The sequence below is a fragment of the Argentina silus genome (genome assembly GCF_951799395.1).
Source record: "Argentina silus genome assembly, chromosome: 21".
NCBI classification, from domain to species: Eukaryota; Metazoa; Chordata; class Actinopteri; order Argentiniformes; family Argentinidae; genus Argentina; species Argentina silus.
Genome location: NC_139675.1, coordinates 10,201,361 through 10,216,881, shown reverse-complemented (window position 1 = coordinate 10,216,881; position 15,521 = coordinate 10,201,361). Strand labels below are relative to the sequence as shown.

General features: G+C 46.8%; 3 protein-coding genes across 3 annotated transcripts; all 3 read right to left on the bottom strand.

Moving 5' to 3' along the window:
- Positions 1-311: 311 nt before the first annotated feature.
- msmo1 (methylsterol monooxygenase 1) lies at positions 312-5,480 on the bottom strand. The gene is made up of 6 exons (XM_083693377.1): positions 5,427-5,480; positions 4,022-4,334; positions 3,519-3,667; positions 2,600-2,726; positions 2,274-2,428; positions 312-1,290 (listed from the first exon to the last, which is right to left on the bottom strand). The coding sequence occupies exons 2-6, from the start codon at positions 4,274-4,276 to the stop codon at positions 1,101-1,103; spliced, it is 876 nt and encodes a 291-aa protein (XP_083549503.1). The 5' UTR covers positions 4,277-4,334; positions 5,427-5,480; the 3' UTR covers positions 312-1,100.
- Positions 5,481-5,908: 428 nt separating this feature from the next.
- klhl2 (kelch-like family member 2) lies at positions 5,909-12,867 on the bottom strand. Its single transcript, XM_083692739.1, has 15 exons — positions 12,501-12,867; positions 11,854-11,979; positions 11,560-11,666; positions 11,265-11,386; positions 10,999-11,161; positions 10,705-10,814; positions 10,094-10,210; positions 9,741-9,890; positions 9,263-9,380; positions 8,815-9,012; positions 8,598-8,699; positions 8,328-8,456; positions 8,072-8,212; positions 7,795-7,938; positions 5,909-7,287 (listed from the first exon to the last, which is right to left on the bottom strand). The coding sequence occupies exons 1-15, from the start codon at positions 12,566-12,568 to the stop codon at positions 7,259-7,261; spliced, it is 1,824 nt and encodes a 607-aa protein (XP_083548865.1). The 5' UTR covers positions 12,569-12,867; the 3' UTR covers positions 5,909-7,258.
- An 893-nt stretch (positions 12,868-13,760) lies between these two features.
- On the bottom strand, positions 13,761-15,511 carry med28 (mediator complex subunit 28; the record flags this gene model as incomplete). The annotated part of the gene is made up of 4 exons (XM_083693072.1): positions 13,761-14,512; positions 14,792-14,904; positions 15,028-15,094; positions 15,260-15,511. The coding sequence occupies 4 exons, from the start codon at positions 15,509-15,511 to the stop codon at positions 14,309-14,311; spliced, it is 636 nt and encodes a 211-aa protein (XP_083549198.1). The 3' UTR covers positions 13,761-14,308.
- Positions 15,512-15,521: the final 10 nt, after the last annotated feature.

Genomic DNA, 15,521 nt, shown 5'->3' with positions numbered 1-15,521 from the left:
TGATGTCATATATACAGTATGTCCGTGCTCAATTCCAAATGTACTCCTTCTTCTTAGGTAAATATGCCACTAGTCTATCAAGCTATAGTCCCAAAAACGCCACACATCAGACCTAACATCGTAACCACCCAAATCACAAATCAAACATGCCCCCTGCAATCATGATATACATCCAAGTGCTTACACACACACACACACACACACACACACACACACACACACACACACACACACACACACACACACACACACACACACACACACACACACACACACACACACACACACACCAGAGAAATGCAATAAATGTATGCATTTTGTCCATGAATTCTTTATTCCATTCCAACATTACAGCTGGTAACATCAGAAGTGTAAAGGGGTCATTCTCAAATCCAATTCACTTGTAATGTCCTGCTTTCTCAAAGAAAATGCGATGTTACAAACAGTTTGTAATAGTGTTGCAGACTTAATTCAGTGAAATAAACATCACTTTAAAATGTTTCAATTCCATGACATGAAGGGTTATAAAAACATGCTCAACATGTCTACAGCATTTTCACTCCAGCTTAGAGCTAACACAAAACTCATCTAAACAGAACAACGCAAACAGATCACAATCAACTTCTGCTTCAACCCAAACAGACGGCTGATTAAAGTGCTTTATGGAATCAAACTCATCATCTCCGGGAGGGAGAATTAAGTTTAGAGGTATCATATTTTCTGAAGGAAGTTATTCACACGTACGGCATTCTAAAATAGAACCAATCACATCTCAACAGGGGGACATCACTGTTTATTTTTTTAATCTTTTTTTTCCTTTCTTTCCCCCAATAAAGGCACACGATATTCCAGATTCCAGAGTTCCAATTCTAACTGTCTCAGTGCTAGAGCTCCTCCCCCTTGAAGAGGGAGGGGGGGGGCATCCATAGAAGGTTCCATCTGTAAGGGCGGGGTGGCGGGTGGGATGGGGTGGTCGTACTGTCTTAGGCCCTTATTGTATTGTCTTAGGGGTCTTGATAGTGTATGTGTGTGTGTGTGTGTGTGTATGCTTGCTTGCTTACATACGTACGTGTGTGTGTGTGTGTGTGTGTGTGTGTGTCTCACTGCTCCTTCTTGCCCTGCTGTTTCGCGAGGTGTTTGTTGTACTGGTCGTCAGTGTTGAGCAGTTTGTCCCACCAGGTGAATGTAGAGGCGTAGTTCCCTACGAAGTTCATGTGATGGAAGTCATGGAAACGAGTGCCAGCGTAGAACGGGATCAGGTGGAGGGGGTTCATAGGGATGTCATACCCACTACAGAGAGAGAGAGAGCGGGGGGTTGGGAGAGAGAGAAAGGGTGGGGGGAGAGAGAGAATAGTTTGTTATCTATTTAAGCATTAAATGCTAATACACATGGAAACACTTATTAGTTCAGTACACTGGACACACCAGCCATTGACTCCTGTCACTGTGTGCATCTGACCCCCTCTGGTGGCCAATCTGTTTAACAACGCTCTTATATCACTGGATACATATACTTATTATATATATGCTATATTACATTATTGGTATTCATATTATATGTAGGGCTGTAAAGTACATTAGATTAATCAGACCGATTAATCAACTAACACATTTTTGGAAAAATTTATCTGATTTCTATATATGTCAGACCAACCAAGAATTTAAAGCTAAAATGAGTGACATGTAGCCAAGTAAACAAGTGTTGTACCAATTAGCACCGATTTGCCTTATCTATGGGATTGGGAAGGGCAATTCCCCATTGATTTGGAGGCCATCATTCCAGTTTTATCTTGTAAAGTACCCTATTACTCCCCCACTAATTGTTAAAGGATCACTTCTGGGTTTTTTGCTCGAAATGTTAAGAAAATCTCTCACAACCATTCCATCCCATTCATTACAATGAGACTGTCCTCTGATTTCTACCTCCACCAGCCTCCCCTGAATTCTATCCATATCATGTCATTACTGAGGCTTTGCTCAAGAGGGAGGGGCAGAAAGAGAAAGTCGGGGGTAGAGACAAAATGAGAGAGAGGGAAAGACAGATATGCATGTAAACATCCCTCTAATGTGACTCTGGGGATGAGCTTTCAAAAAAGCAAAAAAAAAACTCACATAGTTTGGTGAGGTGCAGGCTGGCAGGTGAAACTTAGAAGATAGAAAGGGAGCTGCACACTCTCCAATGCTAATTATTTATTTAACCAGATCAGGTGTACGTGTGTGTATGTGTGTGAGTGTGTGTGAGTGTGTATGTGTGTGCGTGTGCGGGTGTGTACCTGTGGACGTCGATGGTCTCCAGCAGGCGGAAGGCGACCCAGGCCCACAGCAGGGTGACGTGGTTACAGAAGACCATGATGCCGATGAAGAAGCCTGATCCCAGTATCACCGTCTCCAGAGGATGGGCATACTCTGCCTGCATGCCGAACGGAGACTGGAGGAGAAAGGCAAGAATGTTACAGTGTGTGTGTGTGTGTGTATGCTTGAGTGTGTGTGTATGCTTGCTTGAGTGAGTGTGAGTGTGTGTGTGTGAGCAGCACAGAGACTAGACTAGAATGAGACAGGAATATGACTGTGTGTGTGTGTGTGTGTGTGTGTTACTCACAGTGAACTCGTGGTGAACCTTGTGGATGTGTTTGTAGATTTTGCGGTGGTGCAGCAGCCGGTGCAAGAAGTAGTGCCATGTGTCCTCGATAATTGCACAGCCCAAACACTGAGCCATTAGGTAGGGCCTGGATAGAGGGAGGGAGGGAGGGAGGGAAAGTGAGCGGAGAAGAAAAAGAGGGGGGTCAGACCATCAGATGTCGAGAGAGTATTCGATTTTCAGCCTTGGCACACTCTGATATTAGTATACGGTACGGATCTTGTGTGTGTGTGTGTGTGTGTGTGTGTGTTTGTGTTAGGTGTTTAACAGAATCATTGACTAACATAACCACTAGTCGGCGCTGTGGGCAGTTGTCAACTGGTCGTGCAGTACATGGTTTTAGCACAGTGCAGTATGGCGGCTGCATCAACAGCAACCAGGGTGGCTAAACCCCTGGGCCAATTGTCTTCAGCAGTCTGGAAATATTTTACAAAAAATTTAACTGCAAGTTGCACTGTTAACTGCAAGTTGTCTAAGGCTACCTTGAAGTGCCATAAGAGTACATATTCGATGTACAGTATAGCCACCTGAACATGAAACATCCGCTAATGGTAACCACTAGTGCGAATGTTAACAGCACTGAGGAGAAGCAATGTACTGGGCAGATGACAATCAGTTTTCAGAGTCAGATCACAGCCAGTGACAGACCAGAGAAGAAAGCAGTTTGCAGGTTTGCTTGCCAACGTTATTGTCAAGGATATCCATCCACTCTGTTTCTGGAGATGGCTACAAGGACATCATCCACTTTTTCGAGTCGGGCTACACACTATACTTTTTTGACAAGCCTGATGACTAGAAAAAATAGTCGTGAAACCCCTAGTGTGTGTTTGTGTGTGTGTGTGTATTCGCTTGATTGTGTATGTGTGACTGTTCCACTGACCAGCGGGGCATGGAGTCCCAGTCGTAGGGGATGCTGAAGAACTCAGTGAAGTGGTATGTTCCACAGATCATGGGCAGCTGGATACAGAAGTGGTTGAACAGCAGCATCTTAAAACACTTCCACTGTTTCTCCCAGGTCTCTGGCTTATCCTGCACATGCACACGCACAAACACGCACACACGCACACACACACACAGAAAAAGAGCATCTTAAAAAAAACTGCCACTGCCATCGAAAACTGCCATTGAAAACATATCCAACATGCACAGACACACTCCCACTCCCCCCCCCGCACACAAACCCACACCCACACACACTCCCACTCCCCCCCGCACACACACACACACCCACCCACACACACTCCCACTCCCCCCCGCACACACACACACACACACACACACTCCCACTCCCCCCCGCACGCACACACACACACACACACTCCCACTCCCCCCCGCACGCACACACACACACACACACTCCCACTCCCCCCCGCACACACACACCTGCTGGATCTTGTACTTCTGCATGAAGGGCATGAACTGAAACAGGAAACCGGGCAGACAGAACAGGAAGTAGATGAACTCATGGACGATGAGTGAGCCCCACGTGGCGATTTGGAACTTGGTGTAGTTGTCCAAGATGTACCCCCAGGCGTGTTGGAGTGAGGGCGCGAGCGGGTTGTCAGGTAACACCGCGTCTACGTACTCCACCGCCAGGTAGGCCGAGCCCAAGATGGTCGTCGTGCCGTTGACCTCCATGTTATGATACGTTGCAGTGTCTGTGGGGAGAGGTCTGGGTCCGGGTCCGGGGAGAGGACTGGTATATGAACAAAAACATAACTTACATGAGACAAATGAATAAGCAATAGCCTTGGCAGGTTACATACTGTCAGAACCAGGGTTGGGGTCAATCCCATTTCCATTCAGGAAGTTAATTTTACTCATTGAAAAAGCATGTGGAAGAAATGTGGAATTGGAATTGGAATTTTAGTTTACTTCCTGGATCGAAATGGAATTGACCAGAACCCTGGTCAGGAAACAGACAACTGACCATACACTTGTGCTCAGAATCTGGGGAAACCACTCATGTAAACACAAGGTGACGAGCAGAATGAACATGATAATGAACTTCATAATAAACAAATTTAGTCATTACAGTTACACTACGATAACACACTCATAGAAATGTCTTAATCATACGACTCTAGATAACACTAAGAAATATTTTGACAGACGCTGTCACAATGCTAGGGTTCAAGGGAACAGACTGGACTATAAACTCGTTACATAGCCTAGCTTACTACTGTATCAAACGGATAGAGAATGTTATATCATAGCATTATACTAACATTATTTAAGTATCAATGGCAGAGTAGACTAATGATCATCATTATATGTTTTATCCTCTCGCTACCTCTGTCGACATGACCTACAGGAGAGAGCGATTTATAAAGACAAAAACGTCTGCAAAAATCAACTGATGCATCTCAGTTAATGTAGAATAATAGTAAATGTTGAATACATAACGACATTATAAATATTTCAAAAGAACAAAACAAAACTGCACACTCTGTCCCTCCAGCATTCAGTCTTTCATAACGCGGACTTAGAGAACAAAAACATCGCCTTTCACTGGGCGCAAAGAAAATATAACGTTATAAACATATTTACACACGGGGCAGCAACACTTGATGGATACAGTAAGCCCACAAGATAAAAAAATAAACATATAAATTGCCTTATAGCGCTTTAGACACTTGGTCCATTAAATGCAACGTCCGACAATTCTCCTTTAGCGCTGGGGCGTTTAGAAATAAGCATACACAAGTGGAAATTGTTCTTGCACTAAAACATCAATGTAATGTCGTATGGTTATTTTGTTGCTCGTTACAGTATTAAAGAATCTCACCTTAGTGCGGTTGTTGTGCCGTCTACCTGAGAGCGACACGGCAGAGCTGGTGAAGTACAGTCCTATTCAGAAACGTGATTGGCCGACGGGAGAGGAGACTGACGTCGGCGCGCCGAGCGAGCCCGCTGATTGCACCACTGTATGGACTGATGATAGTGAGACGCGGAGTTTCTACAGCAACGGCCAATCAGCGACGGGGCTGCGCTTGTATAACCTCAGAGCGCTATAGAGGCAATGGTGGGTAGAGATGGGGTGGTGTGTGTGTGTGTGTGTGTGTGTGTGTGTGTGTGTGTGTGTGTGAGAGTGAGACCGTGTGTGTGTTTGACTGTACCGAACCTTACGATGAGTAAGAGAGGTGTGTCCATTTGTCTCTTTTTTCATTCCATTCAGACTAAACAAATACACCATTTCACACACTAATCTACACAGTGAAACGTTAGAGTGTGGAGCTTTGGATTTAAATACAAGAAGCATATTTATTATTGATAATATAAAACAAGTAATGAATCATTTCAAAGGTACACAAGGTACACAACATTCCTCAATACACTGACAGGAGACAGCGGTATCAATAATATAGCAATAATCAATAAAACAGAGGAGGAATGAAAGAGGAGGAAAAGACGGGGAGCGAGACGCAACAACAGAGGAAAAGAATAAAAGAGGTCAGAGAAAGTGGGTCTGGTCACTTTCCTGAAAGATAAAAAGAGAAGGAGAAAGGGATAGAGAGAAAGAGAAAGGGATAGAGAGAAAGAGAGAGACAGAAAGAGATAGCACGGCACATTCATATCAGGCCTGGGTGTGCAGTGGTACTGTAGTTAAAAAGTTCACTACACGAATGTAGGGGGGTTAAGGGTCAAAGATTAGGACCATGCAGAGTTCAGCCCCCGCCAACCCACTGCTAGCGGTGTGGTTACAACAACACAACTCAGCCACGGTGGCGGTAGCACAGGTATACGCCACACCTGGTTAAAAAAACAAAACAATCTCATCTGTGTCACTCACTCCTTTTGGCACCATGACTAAGGACTTCACAAGTTCCTTCACAAGCAGAGTTTTCAGAGCAGTCACCATGTTTTAAGTTCATCATTCTTCCTCTGAAAAGAACAATTTATCAATTTGTACAATCGCTTCCTGCCCAGTTATGTACAAACAACATGTGTCCCAAATGGCACCCTATTTCCTATACTGTGCACTACTTTTAACCACCTAAGGAGTTGTGCACGACATAGGGTACAGGGTGTCATTTGAGATTTGGCCACTGTTGATTGGCCATCTAAGCACACTCAGGAGGTCAGGTGGTGTGCTCTGTGTAAGACCAGTCGTCAGCACAGGCGCGTGCGTACACACACACACACACACACACACACACACACACACACACACACACACACACACACACACACACACACACACACACACACACACACTCTCGTCGGATGGACAGAATAAAGGGCGGCTTATCAGAGAACAGCTGACACTCTCAACGCTGTGTATGACAGACTCCTTCACTGGCCCCTTCCCAAGCTGTTGCGTTACAATAACGGTTTGTCTGTTATTGAGTGGCATTTAAAACCCATCTCTCCAGCAGTGCTGCTGGAGGCCCACCTAGCAAAGGTTAGAAACGTGTTAATGGTTCGATCCCCCTCTCTTAAGCACCCCCCTCCCTATTAAGTGCAATAATCTTCATCGTCTTCATCATCTTCATGGTCACAGCCTGTTGAGGCAGCTTCAGGTGGAAGCCTGGGCCTCAGAGACAGACAGGTGCTGGATCAGGCTTCAGCAGAGGAACACACTCTGCTTCAGAAAAACTACCACGGATCTCAGTATAGTCACAACGGCTTGTCAATCACAGTCACTCCTGGTGGGTTGGAAACAACAACACAGTTATTATGTCATCAAAACAAACAGTTATTCTTCAACTTCAGTCACTAGTCATTGTATTATATCTCACTAGTTGAGTTTTTCTATATTCAGTTCAGTTATGCAGAACCATGGTACAACACTGTGAAAGAGTTATTTCGTTCCCCAGTTATATCATACCTGTACATATTCTGCATTCAAGAGCTCCTTGGAACGAGGAAACTCTGACATTTCCGAACTGGCAACTCACGTACCTCTGAGATCTGTGTTTCCCCACTCAGGGCGATCTCAGAATTACCCGGAAGCTCAGAGTTTCTGAGGAGTACTTGAATGCACCATGGGCTGATCTCTGTCACAACCAAACAGTTCCACTAGATGGTACTAGAGGATTTTTGAGATCCTTCCCTCTGACTCTCTCTGTTCGTATCTGCTGCTTGGTGGGTGGGTGTGTGTGTGTGTGTGTGTGTGTGTGTGTGTGTGTGTGTGTGTGTGTGTGAATGTCTACCTGCGTAGCTGCGTCCTGTGCTCATACAGGCTGGTAGTAGTGTCCACTTGTCAGTGTTTGGGTTGTAGAACTCCACAGAGGCCAGGTTACAGCTGCCGTCATCTCCTCCAACCACATACAGCAGGTTGTTCACCGCACACACACCTGCAACACACACACACACACACACTATGGTTCTAACCTCGCACCCTCGTAGGCTAACCCTAACTAGGTTTTAGGGGCTAGGGTATTATGAGTTGGCTGGTAGGTTTGGAACTGGACCGTGGGTGTGTCTTACCTGCGTTGCGTCGACACATGTTCATATCGGCCACCTGTCTCCAGGAGTTGGAGACAGGGTCAAACACCTCACAGCTCTTCCTGACCAATGGGCCGTCATGGCCTCCCACAGCGTAGAGGAGGCCTTTCAACACACCGACACCTGGTGTAACACACACACACACACACACACACAGTCAGAATCTATACATACACTGGCTTGCACACACAAACACATACTGAGAGCTGCTAACAGGCACGCACACACACACACACACCTGCCCCGCTGCGGCGTGTGCCCATTTCTGAGGTATAGCTCCAGGTGTTGCTGTTTGGGTTGTAGGCTTCCACTGTGCTCAAACACTGTCTAGTTGCTCCGTCATAGCCTCCTACTGCATACAAAATCCCTGGAACACACACACACACACACACACACACACACACACACTTAAACAGCATCGCCATAACCTTCCACAGCATACAGGATCCCTGAAACAATCACACATGCACGCACGCACACACACACGCACATACACAGACTGACTCACCATTGACCACGCCCACCCCCACACTGCTGCGCCGGGTGCTCATGGATAACACATGGAACCACTCATTGGTCTTTGTGTTATAAGCCTCCACTGTAGACAGACCTAAAGCACACACACACACACACACACTATTTATCACCATAATCTTTTACACATCTTTTCATCATCATTACCTGAGCCACCTTACACACACACAGATTCCCACACACACACCCACCTGTGCTGCCATCGAAGCCCCCAACAGCGTAAAGCAGTCCGTTAAGAACAGCGGCCCCTAGTGTTGAGCGTCGGTCCTGCATGCTGCTAACACAGCTCCAGCGGTCCGCTACCGGGTCGTAGCAGTCCACCGTCCGCACACGCAACGAACCGTTAAACCCCCCCACCGCATACACACACGCACCCACACACACCACACCTAGGGAGGCAGAGAGAGAGCAGTTAGATGGATAAATACCAGTGAGGCCAGTGAGCTGTGAGGCTGACTATACAAAAGCCACTAACATAACTATACATTTTTCCACAAGACAGAGTGTCTTGGGTTCTTATTAAAGCTGCAACTTCATTTGGTCACTATAAGATTCTTCAATCAAGGCTACCCACTGCCTGGTTAGGGGTAAAGGATCAAGGTTTAGGCAGTCAAAGGTTAGGGGTCAGGTGGGACCTACCTGCTCGGCACCTTCGGGAGGGTAGTTCAGCCACCTGGTACCATCGCTGCTCCTCAAAGTCAAAACACTCCACACTCCGGATGGCCTTGGGAGCCTGGCCCCCAACCACCACCATCACCTGCAACATTAACACAACCACACCATAACATGCCCCAAACATGGCCCAACCAAAACACAACCATGAACACTAAACATCTAACATAAATGTATGGATGGGAGCCTAACCACTAATCACCTGCATCACAGACTATACAACCACAGTAATAACACAACCATAACACAACCATCAGACAACCACAACACAATGAACTCAATTTACATGGAACTGATTTACTGATCAACTGACTGATTGACTGCATGTCCCTTAGGTTAGCTGTCAAGGGTCTTTCCATAGGAAAGATGAGTTTTGAGCTTATAGGTAATTGATTGATTCATTGATAGATTTACTGATATATTGATAGACAGGATGTATTTGTACCTTGGGGCAGCAGACGGGGGTCCTCATGCGTGTGCGGGCGGTCTTCATCAGGGCCCTCTGCTCAGCAGGCAGCAGGTGGTACTTCATGGCTTCAATCAGGTAGTCTTTACACGCACTGCTGTTCTTAACCAGAGACTCCTCCTCCACACGCTTAAACCAGCCAATCATAACCAAACAAACATGTCAGCCAATGACATCTCACAGAAGACACAAGCCAACAGAGGGACAGAGTTGGTTCAGACAACAACACTCAAAGACATGACCACATCAGATATACATGTATGCATAAAGACACACAAACACAGAGATGCACACACACGTGCGCACACACCCACACACTCACACACACATACTTGCACCAGGTATTCTCTGGTGAGGAGCGGCAGGCGAACATGTTCCATGAGGTGAGCCATGTGCTCCTGACGAACATCCTTATCGTGGTTTACCCAAGCAATCACCGCCTCAAACACCTACAAACAGACACACACAAAACTGACACCTTCACATATTTTCTCAAAAACATATCTTGCTCTTTTAATAATTTTCGGGCTATCAAGCATTTTAACACTGTCAGCGTGTGTGTATACTTGTATACTTCTCTTCTGAGGTGGATCGGGTGGGTGTGTGTGTGTAGGTAGGTGTGTGTGTGTGTGTGTAGGTAGGTGTGTGTGTGTGTGTAGTTAGGTGTGTGTGTGTGTGTGTAGGTAGGTGTGTGTGTGTGTGTGTGTGTAGGTAGGTGTGTGTGTGTAGGTGGGTGTAGGTAGGTGTGTGTGTGTGTGTGTGTAGTTAGGTGTGTGTGTGTGTGTGTGTAGGTAGGTGTGTGTGTGTGTGTGTGTGTAGTTAGGTGTGTGTGTGTGTGTGTGTAGGTAGGTGTGTGTGTGTGTGTGTGTGTAGGTAGGTGTGTGTGTGTAGGTGTGTGTAGGTAGGTGTGTGTGTGTGTGAGTGAGAGTGTGCACGTGGGTACCTTTTCCTCTGAGGGGATGGTGAGTTTGTCGCTGGCGATGAGGCTGGTGACCTGCTCCATACCCAGGTTGAGGAACTCCTCACTCCCCACCACCTCAGAGAAGTGTTGCTCTGCGGATGGAAACAGAACACTTTCAAATGACACCCTTCTCCCCCGAGCTAATACAGTACATGACTAGTCCTCTGTTGGTAACTCTATTCATTTTCACTATCCTCCCTTCATTCCCCTCTCTGTCTCTCCTCTCCCCCTTCCCCACCCACCCACCCACCCACCGAACCACACACACACCCCCACCTGCGTATGTGTTGGCCTGTGTGAGTAGCTGGCAGCAGGCATGGAGGTCAGCGAAGGCCCGGATGCCCAGACAGTTGGAAGGGTGGAGCTGAGAGCTCAGAAACTCACAACACGCCCTCTTCACCTCTGTCAGCTGGAGCAGACCTGCAGCAGGTAACAGCACCTAGAAGACAGAGAGAGGGTTACACACACACACACGAGAGAGAGATATTAGGAAGACAGACAGACAGACAGAGATACACAGTTTGGTGTGTGTGTGTGTGTACCTGTACGTTCTCCTCAGTGACTTGCATCTCGGCGGTGTAGATGTAGTCTATCAGCAGACCCAGAGTCCAACCATCCATCTCCTTTATACGCACACGCTTAGCTCTGCTCTCTGCCATCTCCCCTACACACACACACACACACACACACACACACACACACGACTTCATGAAGTATTCTAGACCATACCCACAATTAGCACCTGTCACCATGGGCACAACATAAAGGTTGGCTCTCTCTCACACACACGCACACACACACACACACACACACACACACACACACAAACATACATACCTGTGAACATGGCATGGAAGTAGGGGCTCCCAGCAGCCAAGACCACCCGGTGGGCAGCTATCTCTACATCCTCTGCTACTATTGTCACATCACACAACAGTCTCTGACTGAGGGGGAGGGGGGAGAGGGAAACAGAGACAGAGAGAGGGGATATTTAGTGTATTACACAATTAGACATGGAAGACCAAATCATAAGCTTTGAGTTGTCCCGACGTCTTAATCATTCTCTGCAAAATCGAATATTGTTCGAGTCCTGCAACATCTGTATGTATGTACTGTATGTATGTATGTTACCTGCGGAGTTCGTTCATCACTTTGAAAGCCTTCTTCATGTGCCGGGGGTTGAGAGTGACGGGACCCTGCTTCTCCCCCTCGTCCTCCTTAGAGTCCAGGGGTGTGTGTGGGCACAGCTTGGTACATCTGGGAGGACCAGTGGGAACACACGCACAAGTACACACGTACACACACACACACACACACACACACACCATGTTTAACCCATCATTTTGAATTGTAAAACTGGACTATAAACCTAACGATATATCATTGCTTAATTGACAACTGATTGCATTTGAAGACATCCCTCACACTAAATTACAGCCCTCCCCCCCCCGCACACACACACACACACACAGCAGCAGCAGCACCGCCCACCCACAGAGCTGAGAGTGACAGTGACATAAACTTGGAGACAAAAACGACCCATAAATCAACCAACACACTACCACCCGCACCCACATCATTAGCCATAACAAGCCACCCCCACCTTCTCTTCACTCTCAATATCCCCAAATCGGTCCACAAATGCTTATTTGTTGTTGGCAACCCATGCGCTTCATCAATGCGGCATCATCACTCAACCAAGCGACAATGTTATTCGGCTGTCGCGGATACAACGTTACTGCCCAACACCAAAACACTCCCTTTCAACCATGCCTTACAGTGGATGGATGTCCATGTTATCGGGGCTTTTCAGAGGCTGAAAACTGGGGACAGCGGCGTACACCATTCCATATCCACACGGATGTCTTCTCTACACGAACAAACCCAGACCTCGGTATTTAAGGCGATGAAACGAGCTCCAGCCCATAGCCGCCTCCTATAAACGGTGTTGCATACGGGCTCGGTTCGCTACGGTAACACACCGACAAACACACACGCTGCGGTACAACACCGTAGTGTTCTCTTTCCGCCAGGTAAAACGGGTTGACAACAGCAGATGCCGCAGTCAGGTTGTGATTTCTTGTTTCCCAGGTGTGGATGGTAGCGGGCGCGGCGGTGGAAAGGGGGCGACAGGCTACCTGTTATTTTTCCTTACGCTGATTAAGATGCACAAACAAGGATATGTCCGCAAAGACATTTCTCTGGGCAGAGAAGGCACTTGGGAAGAACGCACTGTCTCCCTCTAGCTGTGGGAGACTGCTGGGACGCTGGAAACGTCAGTTACTAAACTTGTCATTTACTGAAGATGATAGGCTATGACATTGTTGCCATTACCAACATGTTTCTATTAAGCTGAAGCCTTGACGTTTTAGGCAGTGCAAAACATATGCAGACGGGGGACCCGCCTTGCCTATCCAATGGTAGGGGAAACAAATGGGCTATATATCCATACATTTCCCAATGTTAATTCCTGTCTTGGGGTGCCACTGCGACCTCTGCAATCACCACAGCTGAGCATCAATTGGACATCGGCCTGCTGTAGGGCCAGGGCATGCATAGATGTCCTGCCATATCTATCCATTACAAAGTAAGGGTTCAATGTTTATCTGGAGGGAAAAAAATAGAGACATGCGCATAATGTTATGAATTTCTCCAGATTACTTATTTTATTATCATCTTATTACCGGAGTCAATTGGGGAAGGAGGTGAAGAATGGATACATAGGGGATAAGAGAGCTCTGGCTTTCTAGAAAGAAAGGAGAGGGGGAACAGGATGAGAGAAAAGGTTGAAAATTTGGAGTCTCCTCCATTACAGCTGGTAAATAATGTGCTTTCATCATTGGGTAAAAGGGGGCAAAGGCACCTGCCCCTTTGCCCTGCCACTCCTGAAGTGCCCTACTTGGTGTTTTTTTGGTATAAAAATGGTTGCAGGATAGACCCACCTCATCCCCCTTCTGTGCACGGCCCTGTCAGAGGACATACCACAACGACTGACATCATTTAAACTACAAGCAGCTTGTCACCAAGAATGGCTAATATAGGATATTTAGCTTTATTTATCAGATGTCAAGTTCCCATTCCCAAATCATGCATAAATTAGTGAGTAGCCAACCCACCTCTATATAACAGCAACTAGTTAGGTGTGGATTTCTAGCTACAATTTTAGCTAAAAGCCACAGACACACTTCAGACAAAGAAACACATCTATTTATTCTTTAAGTACAAAAAAAAAGTCATCCTACTTGAAATATTTACACAGGTCAAAAATAAAGAAAAAGTTATTTCAACAATGAAACAGTGATGACCACTCAGCTCAGAAACAGAACACTTCCGTGATCTACAGCATGGAGAGCGTCGTCTCAGTTGTTTTTTCGTATCAGTTCTGGGCAGGAGAGAGAGGCTGCCTAGGGGCTGGCTGGGGCAAATACAGGGGGCCGGGTTTGAGTTCTGTTTCATTCTGACCAGGGGGTGGGTGTCTTGAGTTAATAAGCTGTGTATGTGTGTGTGTGTATGTGTTTCAGTTCTGTTTCAGTGGGGCCAGGGGGCAGGTGTCTGAGTTAATAAGCTGTCTGTGTGTGTGTGTGTTTTAGTTCTGCTTGAGTGGAGCAGGGGGCAGGCTGGCAGATGCCTGCTCCAGGAAGGCCAGTGGTCCGGGAGGGGGCAGGTCTGAGGGTTTACGATGTTGAACGCTCACGTCCTCCAGTACCTGCTGCCAGTGGTGCAGCTTGGACAGATGCTTCTGAACCAACAACTCCTTCCTCTGGAGCTCATTACGCAACTCTGACACATCCTATAGAAAGAGAGAGAGGGGGGGGGAAGAAGAGCACGTTGATTTGAATAATTGTGTCTGCTGAATGACTCCTCCCATACATGCAAACGTTTACATATGGTAACCCTGCACACACACAAGCAGAGAGAGAGATGCTGAATGTGACTGCTAAAATGTGATGTGCGGTTATTGAATAGGTTGGTAAACCCTAAATAACACTGACCTAGCATAAAAGGTGGGTAAACCCAATTAAAAATAAAGAAATTACACCACTGAACCCGACATGGATAGTGATCGTACCTCTTTTACCACCTGCTCGGGTTTCTGGACAGACAACTGTAGCCTCTTTTGCAGGAAGAAGCACTCCGTTTGCCTGGCCACGTCCAGGAACTTTTGAATACACTGGTCAACACCTTAGAAGACAGACGTAAACGCATGCAAAGTGAGAAGAAGGATAGCGGCTGTAATGCACACAATATAATCGTTTTCAGCGTTAACAAGCGTTAGCAAACAGCTTAAAGACGGACAAGTCTCACCCGTTCGGATCTCCTCCTGATCCGTTCCGTTCACGTAGTCCTGACTCACGAGGGACGCAAAGCAAGCCTGCAGACATGATAAGGAAATCGACCAAAACATGAGATAACTCCAATACGCTTTCTTGATAGATGCACTTGGTTGGCTTACTAGGTGGACGTAGTAGTGTCACGCGTAGCGTCATATTCGCTAGCTAGGTAGCTTAGCATCGACCCTCCGGTGCTCCCGTCTTACCTCGAAGGAAGCCTCCAGGTCGTCCACCAGGGTGTTGCTACCTTGGCCTCTGCCACCCGGGGTACTGGGCAGTAAACCCGGTTGTGCTGGCCCGCCAGGGCCACCTACACCGTGAGGACCGGATGGCTGTTGACCGGGGAACATTCCACCCATGGAGGACGCCATCGTGGTTTGTTGTTTCTGGTTAGCACATGCGCAGTCGATGCTATATTGTCCCAACGCGTCAGGAGAACGTGATTGCACGATAAACATATAATAATAA

Excerpts from the sequence above, each read along its gene's own strand:
- msmo1 (XM_083693377.1), bottom strand. The coding sequence starts at position 4,276 with ATGGAGGTCAACGGCACGACGACCATCTTGGGCTCGGCCTACCTGGCG. Across the intron at positions 2,429-2,599 it reads AGGTTCACCACGAGTTCACT|TCTCCGTTCGGCATGCAGGC; the intron begins GTGAGTAACACA and ends TTTCTCCTCCAG. Across the intron at positions 1,291-2,273 it reads GAGACCATCGACGTCCACAG|TGGGTATGACATCCCTATGA; the intron begins GTACACACCCGC and ends CTCTCTCTGTAG.
- klhl2 (XM_083692739.1), bottom strand. The coding sequence starts at position 12,568 with ATGGTGTACGCCGCTGTCCCCAGTTTTCAGCCTCTGAAAAGCCCCGAT. Across the intron at positions 9,891-10,093 it reads CCAGAGAATACCTGGTGCAA|CGTGTGGAGGAGGAGTCTCT; the intron begins GTATGTGTGTGT and ends GGCTGGTTTAAG. Across the intron at positions 9,381-9,740 it reads CCCCCGTCTGCTGCCCCAAG|GTGATGGTGGTGGTTGGGGG; the intron begins GTACAAATACAT and ends TTAATGTTGCAG.